The following is a 12,526-nucleotide window of genomic DNA, read 5'->3' as shown; positions in this document are numbered from 1 at the left end:
ACATAAATTACATTAGTTATTACGGGGGAAAAATTTCAAGGATGTACGCCAGCTGTTGTGTTCTGTACAATGCATCTACATAAACTTAAGAAATTCAGTATTTAACATGATTTATTCATATATTATTAATCTCTACATCACACTTTTAGTGTTGTTCAGTTCAACCAACATTAAACTTTTCTTAAATACACAGGAAAAAAAAAAAAAAAAACACACAAATGTAGTCATGTAACATTAGGGCCACAAGATGGCAGCGTTGTTACTACTTTTTGGCTAATACCTTTACCTCCTACTACAGCAAGCTGAGCCTCCACATTTGAAAATCTCTATAAAACATTTTACTTCCATTAACATCACTAAACCAGCATAAAAGTTATCATAAAACTTCTGCTCTCATGTGTGAGCCATATGTTAGAACCTCAGGCCTAGACCATAAGCTCCTATTTCAATTCAGTCATTAATGTCTCTGTTTTTCATACCGTTTAGGTGGACTTTTCCTTATTTCAGATAAGAATAAAAAGGAAAAAGAGAAAAGAAATATGAGAAACACAAAATACAGGAAATGGAGAAGAATAAAAACATGCCAGATAGACAAGTGTAAAAAGGGAAAGCTACAACATCGGTAATAGCATGGTTAGTGGTTAAAAGAATTATAAAACCATGACTAGCTATAGATTAAGGCTGTGTTCACACAGTGTTTTTGGGACTCATTTAGAGAAGTAAAATAAATTATTCAGAAAAATTATAGACAATGGTAGAATAGTAGGGGAAAAAACAAAAAAAAACTGTTTCAAATGACAGAACAAAGTCTAAGACTCGTGTGTGTGTGTGAAGAGAGAGAGAAGAGAGAAAGAGAAGAGAGAGAGAGTGGGTGAGTGAGTGAGAGGGAGAGAGAGAAAAGAGAGTGAGAAGAGAAGATAGGAGAGAGAGAAGAGAGAGAAGAGAGAGAGAGAAGAGAGAGAGTAGGTGAGTGAGAGAGAGAGAGAAAAAGAGAGAGAAAAAGAGAGAGAGAGAGAGAGAGAGAGAGGCAGAAGAGAGAAGAGGTAGAAGAGAGAAGGACAAGAGAGAAGAGGGAGAAGAGAGAAGAGGGAGAAAAGAAAAGAGAGAGAGAGGGAGTTTAAAAACAATGCCACTTTCTTCCAGTGACAGCACCACTGTTGCCTCCTGTTCAGGTGTGGTTTGCAATTAAAGGGGTAGTGCAGCGCTAAACAATTATTCACTAAATAACACACATTACAAAGTTATACATCTTTGTAATGTATGTTATGTTAGTAAATGGCCCCCTTCCCCGTGTTCCCCCCACCCACGCCAACCCCGGAAGTGTAGTGTTCTATACTCACCTAATCCATGTCGACGCCCGTCCGCCATCTTGCGACAATGATGTAATCTTCGGGCGGGCGGCCGAACCGCTCCGACCGTCCCTCGTGCCGGGCCGCCCTCTGCCGCGTAATCAGCTGCTCGGCCGCGATTGGCCGTTCACTAACATAACATACATTACAAGGCTGCGTTCACACTACGTATATTTCAGTCAGTATTGTGGTCCTCATATTGCAACCAAAACCAGGAGTGGATTGAATACACAGAAAGGCTCTGATCACACAATGATGAAATTGAGTGGATGGCCGCCATTTAATTGCAAATATTTGCTGGTATTTTAAAACAACGGCTGTTATATTGAAATAATGTTAGTTATTTACTGTTATATGGCGGCCATCCACTCAATTTCACCATTGTGTGAACAGATCCTTTCTGGGTTTTTAATCCACTCCTGGTTTTGGTTGCAATATGAGGACCACAATACTGACTGAAATATACGTAGTGTGAACGCAGCCCAAAGTTGTATAACTTTGTAATGTGTGTTATTTAGTGAATAATTGTTTAGCGCCACACTACCCCTTTAAGCCCCATTCACTTCAATGGAACTAAGGCTGCATTCACACGCTTCGCGTTCCGTACGGGACACGGTTGTGGAATGCCTGTAACGGACTTCCCTCCCCGCCCGGGCAGCATCTGTGATAAGATGCTGGGAGCGGGGGAGCTGTACAGATATGTGTCGTTGTTATTACAGCGTGGCACATATCTATACCGTTCTCCCGCTCCCAGCATCTTATCACAGATGCTGCCCGGGCGGGGAGGGAAGTCCGTACAGAACGTGGAACGTGTGAATGCAGCCTCATGGTGCGTTTACCATGAGAGATTTATCTGAAAAATTCCTGAAGCCAAAGCCAGGAATGGATCTGAAAAGAGGAGAAATCACAGTCTTTCTTTTATGACCTGTTCACTGTTCATAGTCTGTTCCTGGCTTTGGCTTAAAAAATGTGCCAGATAAAACTCTCTGTGTAAACGCACCATTAGTTGCAAAACCCCACCCAAACTGGAGGCAAGAGTGGTTCTGCCTCTGAAAAAAAAGTAGCCATTTTTTTGTATCACTGGATAACCCCTTTAAAACAGAGAGGCATGACTATGTGATCTTTACTCTCTACTTTCCTGTTTGGCCAGTAGATGGCACAATACACACTTGAAGACTTTAGTTAACTTGTTAAAGGACAACTCCCACAAAAATTTTTTTTTGCTCATTTAACACACATTACAAAGTTATATAACTTTGTAATGTGGTTAAATACCCGGCCTGGCCCCCTTCCCCCACTTTCGGACCCCCGACCCCCCACCCCGGAAGTTAAGGAATATATACATTACCTATTACGATCGTCACGGTCCTCTTCTCCGGGGCGGCATCTGGTGACGACGACGTCAGAGCCGAGGGGCGGTCCGGGTCTTCTTCCTCCTCGGCGTCTTCATGCAAAGTGAATGGGGATGAAAAGGCTGCTGGTGCACATGCGCACCAGCAGCCTTTTCATTGGCTGGAGCGCATCACATGGCTTCCAGCTTGCTCAGCCCTGATTGGCTGAGCTTGCTGGAAGCCATGTGATGCGCTCCAGCCAATGAAAAGGCTGCCGGTGCGCAAGCGCACTGGCAGCCTTTTCCATCCCCTGGACCCGGAAGTCGGAGACATCGCTGGATGGCGGACGGCAGCGACGGAGAGGCGGACGGCGGGCGAATCGAGTGGCGATCATCACCGGAGAGATGGTGAGTATGGTGTCTGTGTTTTGTTTTTTTTTTGGGGTCCCGCGGGAGTTGTCCTTTAATGACTTCTCTTAAATTGAATTCAAACTTGTAAAGCAGAATAATATAAAAAATAGGGGGGAGATTTATCAAACATGGTGTAAAGTGAGACTGGCTCAGTTGCCCCTAGCAACCAATCAGATTCCACCTTTTATTTTCCAAAGAGTCTATGAGGAATGAAAGGTGGAATCTGATTGGTTGCTAGGGGCAACTGAGCCAGTTTCACTTTACACCATGTTTGATAAATCTCCCCCTAGATGTGCGATTTCATAAAAGGCTTATATAGTCAAGCCAAGGGTGGGTTCCCGCCATATACGTGATATACTCTTTCATATATCAGCAGCTATATTCTTCATTTGGGTGTGTGTGAATGTTTCATAACTAGTCAGGTCTTGAAGGAATGTTTATTCAGAGTTTATAGTCTCACCTTTGTTTTCTTTTTATTTCGTAGCCCCAGAATGTGTTTTCTATTACCCAGGTGCTACTTAAAAAGTGCATGTTAACTCCAGCCTTGTCGGCCCCCTAACCCTGAGAGCCTGAAGGCCTAACAAAATCAAGGATAAATGGCCTCTGAGCTTGAAATACAGGGTTAGGCTCCTTCAAAGGGTGTGGACAGGTTTGTTTAAAGGGGTACTCCGGTGAAAATCTGTTTCTTTCAAATCAATTATATAGAAAAATTATATAGATTTGTAATTTAGTTCTGCTCAAAATCTCAAGTTTTCCAGCACTTATCAGCTGCTGTGTGTCCTGCAGGAAGTGGTGTATTCTTTCCAACCTGACACAGTGCTCTCTGCTGCCACCTCTGTCTGAGACAGGAACTGTCCAGAGCAGGAGAGGTTTTCTATGGGGATTTGCTCCTGCTCTGGACAGTTCCTGTCTGTGACAGGGGTGGCAGCAGAGAGCACCGTGTCAGACTGAAAAGAATACACCCTTCCTGCAGGACATACAGCAGCTGATAAGTATGGGAAGACTTGAGATTTTTAAACAGAAGTAAATTACAAATCTATATAACTTTCTGAAACCAGTTGATCTGAAAATATATTTTTACCAGATTACCCCTACACATGGTCCATTATATTTAAAGGACCACATCTCTAGTGCCATCTATAAAACAGATTAAAGGGGTTATCCAGATAAATATGTCTACATTTAAATGTAAGGGGGGAACAAATGAAACTGTACTCACCTGACACCCGCCTTTACACACGGGTGCCGTTAATGACGTCAACATCCTGTTCTGCATCCCCACAAGAGATGCCCACTCTGCCAGTCAATGACTGCAATGGTTACCTGCCTCAGCCAGGGATTGGTTGAGTGGGCATTTTTTATGTGTTGCAACCAAGAACAGGAAGCGGCGGGTGAGTATAGGCTTCTTTATTCCAGCCTCCACAAGTTTTAAATGGAGAAATATTTCTAAAGAAAATCCCTTTAAACTGAAAGCAAAGGATATCCGAAAAATACAAAAAAAAAAAGACACACAAAACTGAACAAACCATGCAGTTGTAACACCAAGGCTTTGTTCACACACGGAGCATTGATGTGGAATTTTTGTTGCAGTATCCTAACTGAAATTCCACAACCGGTTATAGTACAACATATGCGTATACCACAACAGACCTGGAGGCAAATCTAACAGAGATTTTACTCATTTTAATTATTGAAATCTGCGGCCAAACCTCCATACAATAAGCTGCATGTAAGGCTGGGTTCACACTGTGCTTTTGCACTAGTCTGTTTAACGTATACAATTACTGGAAAAAAATCATGAAAAAAATAAATAAATAAAAATAAAACGGGCAGCAAAAACAGTGTGAACCAAGCCTTATACTTTACTCTGTACAAGTAGAGTGGTTACTGATCCCCTTTTGGTGTTTGCTAGGCTAGTTCCCATTGGAGAGGACTATGTTACATTCGAGCTATACCAGTACGTTACAACAGACAATGTTTTGTGACTTTGTAAATGCAGTGCATTACTTATCATTACATCTCCAGTAAGGCTGGATGCGACCCACATGACGGGGGAAAGAGCAGGGAAAGGGTTAAGGTCCTTTTACACAGGCTGATTATCAACCAGGAGCTTTTCTAGAAATGCTCCTGACAACGATCATTCAAGGACACTCCCGATCCTCAGTTGATCATTTATTTACAGCAGGCTTCAAAATTTATCGTCTTCGGCCACACATCCCCCTGTGTAAACAGTTGATGTGGGGCCGATAAAGGCAGATGGTAAGCACAAACATACGTATACCTGTGCTGTCAGTTTGCAGATCAAACAGCAGTACATACTTACCTAGCGAACTGCTGCTGTGATCCAGCATCTTCTCTGGTTCTCCCTTCCAGCCACTGCATCTTCTGGCGAGGTAACGCCTCCTGATTCCTTAGAATGTTGGTATTTTGGGCTTTCATCAGGATAGTGTCCAGGGAAGTGGTGGTTTTTCTGGACAGGTAACTAGTAGAGATGAGCGAACCTGGAGCATGCTCGAGACCATCCGCACCCCAACTTTCGGCATTTGATTAGCGGTGGCTGCTGAAGCTGGATAAAGCCCTAAGGCTATGTGGAAATCATGGATATAGTCATTGGCTGTATCCATGTTTTCCAGACAACCTTAGAGCTTTATTCAAGTTCCGCAGCCCCAGCTAATCAAATGACGATCGTTCGGGTTCGGATGAACTCGAACCCGAACCCGGTTCGCTCATCTCTAGTAACTAGCCATCTACTGGTCTTTTTATGGAGGGCTCCTGACCAGTAGTAGGTGGTTGGGGGCTAAACTAACTGATTGGAACTCAAAGGACCTTCTCCCGACTAGTTGTTAGGAGTTATTTATGTATATTGGGAGAGATTTATCAAACATGGTGTAAAATAAAACTGGCTCAGTTGCCCCTAGCAACCAATCAGATTCCACCTTTTATTCCTCACAGAATCTTTGGAAAATGAAAGGTGGAATCTGATTGGTTGCTAGGGGCAACTGAGCCAGTCTCACTTTACACCATGTTTGATAACTCTTCCCTATTGTTTATGTATACTATTTACGTTAATTTATCTTAATATATGTTTTAATAAACGGCTTCTGTGGCCAATTTATTCCAAACAGGTATCAGTGTGTTCTTTTCCAGGGGCCGGCCCAGAGGGGGTGGGGGTAACAATCTGTCCTCGGGTTTGATGTAAGAAGGGGGTCTGTTTTCCAGCGTCATGACTGCAGCCCGAAGTCGCACTTAGCTTACTGTACAATGCCTGGTGTAAAGAGAAAACTTCCCTCAATGTAATTCATTTAACTAAGCTGTGTGCAGACAGCGAGCCAGCATAGACCGATGGAAGAGTTCAAGTCTAAAGCCCTAAGCTTTGTGAATACAGCTCTGGACTTTAGTACCGGACGTAACTCAGGATCAGTAGCACTCAAGTAATGCACAACATTTACATAGTAACAATGATTTTTATGTGGAATTCTTTAAAGGGGTTGTCCAGTGAAAATCTTTTTATTTCAAAGCAACTGGTTTCAGAAAGTTATATAGATTTGTAATTTACTTCTATTTAAAAATCTCAAGTCTTCCTATACTTATCAGCTGCAGTATGTCCTGCAGGAAATATTGTTTTCTTTTCAGTCTGGCACAGTGCTCTCTGCTGCCATCTCTTTCCGCAGGAGAAGTTTTCTATGGGGATCTTCTGCTGCCCTGGACAGTTCCTGACATAGACAGAGGTGGCAGCAGAGAGCACTGTGTCAGACTGGAAAGAACACACAACTTCCTGCACGACATACAGCAGCTGATAAGTACCAGAAGACTGAAAATTTTTAAACAGAAATAAATTACAAATCTATATAACTTTCTGAAACCAGCTGATTTGAAAGAAAAAGATTTTCGCTGAATACCCCTTTAACTTTAAAAGGTGGACATACACATGGCTCAACAGCTGAAAAGCATGCTTCACACATGCAGTGGCCACAAGAATACACGCAAGTTGATGAATGATACTAACTTTACCACTGTCGATACCTACACGTGAAAAAAAAAAAAAAAAGATAGCAATGTCAATATAAGATCTTAAGGTGCTGTAACACAGAATGGCTTTACATGCTGGAATGGCACCCGGGCAGCCAGATCCATTAATAATCATCATAGTTCTGGCATGAGAGGCAGGATATTCCGAGGATTTTACCTTCTAAGGAAATATTTCAAAATCACAAGCTAAGAAAAAAAAAATACTCAGGCATAAAGCAGCTCATTCCTCAAGAGTATGTTCTATAGGCTGTTTGTAATAAGAAGTGAATGCAGAGAGGCAGGATGGAGACTAAGTGCTGCCAATGTAATGTGAACAGAAAACAGAAGGGATGAACATTATGGAGCAGAATTCTACCTGTGCCAGGAACATAAAACTGGATTTCACATAGTAATATCCAACTGTGCAGCGGGGTCTGAGCTCCGGTACATGGTGCTCACTTCCAGGGGCTCACTTACGCTCACTTGGCTTCTTTAAAGTGTAACTTAAGAGGCATGGGCAGACGCTGAGAACATTTATTACAGAAGCTTAAAAAAAATAAAAAAAATGGAGTTGAGCGAACTTGCTGATCGTTCGGGTTCGTGCAAACCCGAACTTTTAGCAACTTTGCTCATCCCTGGAGTCATTTTTTAGTCATCTGCTTTTATTTTTGTAATGTATGCAGCTGCAATGTGCTGGAATCCCTGGAGCAGTACGATGTAATGTGCTGAGTTAGAACATCCTTATGCAATGATCTGCATATAATTAACAAGTGACACAGCTGTCAATGTAACACGGTGCCCGCTGATAGACAACCAGTGGCATGTTGTGCCAGCTAGCGGCAGACATCAGCCGAGTAATCCTACTAAGGTCTTTTTTTTTTTTTTTTTTTTACAGCTTTTTAGCATTTACATATTCTACGGGATATAATTTTCGGTTTATTTGTTATTGTATTTTTTAATTTGTAAGCAGTATAGAGGGAGGCTGGGGTGTCGGGGGCATGACTATATGGTTAGATTAGTTAATTGTAATACATAAATTCAATGTATGAAAGATCCAATACATAGAAAAAATAGATGTGGCACTCACCAATTGTAGCAAAAATTCAGATACTTTATTCCTTTACCAAGCAGGTAACATCAGGCCTTATTGTGTTTGTTTACTCCATGTTACCTGCTTGGTGAAGGAATAAAGTATCTGAATTTTTGCTACAATTGGTGAGTGCCACATTAATTTTTTCTAAGTATTGGATCTTCCAAGATGAACATTTCATATGTTGGAGCACCACCAGTAGCATGCTCCGTTTGGCCACTATTTATACATGACTATCTGGTATACAAAGCGTTTATTGTTAGGAAGTGCCAAGGACTTTCTATGTGGTGATAATCAATGTATGAAATGTTGCTATTTTTTCTTTTGTTACTTGGTGCTACCATTGTTGTTACTTTTATGCACAATTCTAACATATAGACATGTGGCTAACATGCCAATCAAATGGATTTTCATAGTGAAGATTTGGAGGCAGACAGTATAGCATCTATATTTATAGATCCTCAATAGACACAGGGTATCATGCTGACTGAATTGTTGCATAACAAAGAGCATTGTCTCCTGTTAAGCTGCCGAGCTGATCATATAATTAGCTAAATTAATAGTGTAATTAGCCTAACCTAATTGCCTCAGTTGATATACAACTTGCATGATGATCAGGTGTCTTTCCTTGTGTTAGCGTACAAGTATATTGCAAAACTATTTGCGATCACAACCCCTGTTTATTTTGCAACAGGTGCTTTTTAATCCATTTTAGAAAACTGCATTTTAGACCAGAGTTCCACTTTTAGGGTCTGTCCACACGTACAGACTCGCAGCGTAAATCTTGCTGCGAGTCTGGCAGGTCCTGGCAGTTCCCTGTCACTACATACGCAGCTGTCTGTAATTCTTGCGCCCCCTTAACCCCTTCGGCTCCGGCTCTGCTGCGTGTATACATTACCTCTTCTTGCTGCACGGGGTCCTGGCGTACTGCTCTCCCGCCCAGCCAATCAATGGCTGCGGCTTGGCAACACACTGATTGGCTGGGCAGGAGAGCAGTACGCCGGGACCCGGTGCCACAAGGAGAGATAACGTATACACGCAACAGAGTGGGAGCCGATTGGGTTAAGGGGGCGGCAGAATTACAGACAGCTGCGAGTATGTAGTGACAAGGAACTGCCAGACTCGCAGCAAGATTTACGTGTGGACAGACCCTAAGGCTACGTTTGCACACCGTATTTTTGCACCAAAACCAGGAGTGGATTGAAAACACAGAAAGGCTATGTTCCCACACTGTTGAAATTTTATAGATGGCCGTCAATTAATGGCAAATAGCAGACGTAATTTTAATTTTTTTTTAAATGGCCGTTGTTAAAAAAAAAAAAAAAAAAAAGGGAATTATTTGCTGATAAATGGCAGCCATCCACTAAATTTCAACAGTGTGGGAGCATAGCCTTTCTGTGTTTTCAATCCACTCCTGGTTTAGGTGGGAAATTACAGAGTAAAAATACTGTGTGTGAACATAGCCTCAGGCTGCACACAAATGTCCGCAAATTTTGCGGACCTACGGAGAGTGAATGCCTGTCCTGGATGGTTTCAACATCATGATGGTAGCGGAGAAAATGTTTGAAATTTTAGTGTCACTGTAATGACAGAAAGGTGCAGCTGTGTCATTAGAGTGCTGCAGAGATTCAGCTTCCCCGCTCCCGGGATAACGTTGATATATCATGCCAGGGCGGGGAAACCATCTAGGACAGGCATTCACCCTCCGTAGGACATGTGAGTGCATTCTAAACAAGGGAAAAAATATTTCATATCAGAAGCCACAGAACTACCTGAAACTAGGAGAAAAATAAAATGGGAGTACATAATGTAGTGATATAATCTGCTGTAAAGCTCCGTGGTCTCAGTACACATTATTACACTGCATTATGGACGTCCTTCTGTCATTTCTGAGGCCGAATAATTTAGATGTTTTGTCATAAACCTACTGTACATTATACAGTAAATAATACTACGCACTGTGTGCACTGAAGCAAGAAGATCATAGTCAGCCTATATCCTCCCCATAAGGCGCCCCTTGTTCTTCCATTACTTTTTCCAGCCTAAATAGTATCACTGAGATGTCTGGAATCCTATTATTAGACATAAATGGACCAATAGAAGCAATTAGTAAACTATAAGGTTACCTTTCCAATTCATAAATGGAATTTTTATAGCTCTTCACGTTTCCTTAACCTGCCAACAATGTCATCTCGTTACATGTCTCGCCACTGTGCATGAGATGATTGTTTTACCATAAGGTTTCTACAGGCCAGTGTAATGCTAGGCCTAATCTGAAGCTTATACTATTTTGTATCACCTGTATCACAGCTGTATTAAGTATTGCACATGAATAGAGCGGCACTGGTGCGGGGAAGCCAGTGCCGCGGTCCTTTTTATGAACCAGCAGGTATATTACCGAGAACTGTCCGGGGCTGAAGCACTGGAGACGGGCCCCAGTGGGTGGAAACCCCCACCCCTCTATGACACAGCTCCATTGATTTTAATGGAGCTGCATCAGAGAGGGGTGGGGGTTTCCTCCCGCTAGGGGCGGGCCAGCCTGCCTCCAGTGCTTCAGCCCCGGCCGGTGACCATTAATAAAACGGTGCAATACACGTGAACAGGGCCGTGGTTCAAAAAGAGCCGCACCAGCACCGCTGTATTCATATGCAATACTTAAAGCGATTGTACCTAATGGTACATTCGCTTTAACTAGTGTCTGTTATGCTGCGTTTACACGGAGCGATAATTTGCCTGATTGTACGTTTAACGATTTCGAAATAAGTTTTTTTTTATAACGATCAGTGTTTAGACGGAACGATATATTGTATGGAAAATCGTATGGAATATCCTATTGCGATCTTTTAAGCCTATCTCGCACATAGGTTAAATCCGTGAAAGACCGTTTCGATCTGCGATTTTTTAGCGAGCGACCAACGACGATTTGAGAACATGTTCAAAGATCAAAATGAACGATTTCTCGCTCATTGCTTGATCGTTCGCTGTGTTTACACGGAACGATTATCGCTCAATTGCGATCGTTATCGTGCAAATTCGATCGATAATCGTTCCGTGTAAACGCAGCATTACCCAATTTACACAGCTTGTACAAGGTCTTGTTATTAGAGACTGAGCAGGACTCATAGATAAGTATCTAGTTGACCTTTTATCTGTTTATATATGACCAATGTTTTCGTACATTGCTCATTGTGTTACTAATACCTTGTATTTGTTTCTTAGACCTGGTATCATCTTGTTTTAAGGTTATACATTGTGTCATTGTCTTATTTTATTAGAAAGAAAGGAGAAAGAAGAAAGAAGAAGTGGACATTGTTTTTCAAAGGAATCACCATACTCGGACTGTGCATGTATAACAGGAATAAAGGGGGAGATTTATCAAACATGGTGTAAAGTGAAACTGGCTCAGTTGCCCCTAGCAACCAATCAGATTCCACCTTTCATTCCTCACAGACTCTTTGGAAAATGAAAGGTGGAATCTGATTGGTTGCTAGGGGCAACTGAGCCAGTTTCACTTTACACCATGTTTGATAAATCTCCCCTTAAGTCTTCAATGTGATGAGTTTCGGGAACTGTACTGTTCCCTTTCTCAGATCTTTCCTGTTCATCCCATGCATGTGAATGTTTGGCTAAACTAAAGCATTTATGTATTCTGAATGGCCAAAGCTTATGTATCACCCCAAAAACAAAAACAGGATTAGGAAGGCCAATGTGCCTGCTCCGCCATGATATCATGTGTTAGGGAAAAAGTCTCCACATACACTATGAGGGAGTATTATTAAAGGGGGTTCTCCAGCGAAAATCTTTCTTTCAAACCAAATGGTTTCAGAAAGTTATATAGATTTTAAATTTATTTCTATTTAAAAATCTCAACTGTTCCCCTACTTATCAGCTGCTGTATGTCCTGTAGGAAGTGGTGTTTTCTTTTCAGTCTGACACAGTGCTCTCTGCTGCCACCTCTGTCCGTGTCAGGAACTGTCCAGAGCAGGTGAGACTATGGGAATTTGCTACTGCTCTGGACAGGTGGCAGCAGAGAGCACTGTGTCAGACTGGAAAGAAAACCCCCCTTCCTGCAGAACATACAGAAGCTGATAAGTACTGGGAGACTAGAGATTTTTAAACTGAAGTAAATTAGAAATCTACATAATTTTCTGAAACCAGTTGATTTAAAAAAAAAAAAAAATAACCCCATTTACCTGGTCGGATTAATTAAGAGGCGCACAAATGTATACCTGCTCCAGAGCATGTGTAGATTTGGGTCCTGATGTACACCATATATAATGATAAATCGGGCATGAGAAAAGCCATGTCTCCTCCCTGCCTTGGCGAACAAGGCTTATA

General features: G+C 42.0%; 1 protein-coding gene across 5 annotated transcripts in view; it reads right to left on the bottom strand.

Annotated features, from left to right (window-relative positions):
- The window catches only part of PDLIM5 (PDZ and LIM domain 5), a 144,677-nt gene that overhangs the window by 60,040 nt on the left and 72,111 nt on the right, over positions 1 to 12,526 (bottom strand). The window contains exons 5-6 of one of the 5 annotated variants that reach the window (XM_069978337.1): positions 7,097 to 7,113; positions 480 to 497 (exon numbers count right to left, since the gene is read on the bottom strand). The exons of the other annotated variants lie outside the window; for them this stretch is intronic. Coding sequence (XP_069834438.1) covers positions 480 to 497; positions 7,097 to 7,113 — 35 coding nt within the window. The remainder of the gene's footprint in view (positions 1 to 479; positions 498 to 7,096; positions 7,114 to 12,526) is intronic. 5 annotated transcript variants of the gene reach the window in all.

This window comes from Dendropsophus ebraccatus, chromosome 7 (assembly GCF_027789765.1).
Source record: "Dendropsophus ebraccatus isolate aDenEbr1 chromosome 7, aDenEbr1.pat, whole genome shotgun sequence".
NCBI classification, from domain to species: Eukaryota; Metazoa; Chordata; class Amphibia; order Anura; family Hylidae; genus Dendropsophus; species Dendropsophus ebraccatus.
The sequence above is the reverse complement of the archived record's forward strand: the minus strand, read 5'-3'. Positions and strand labels throughout refer to the sequence as shown.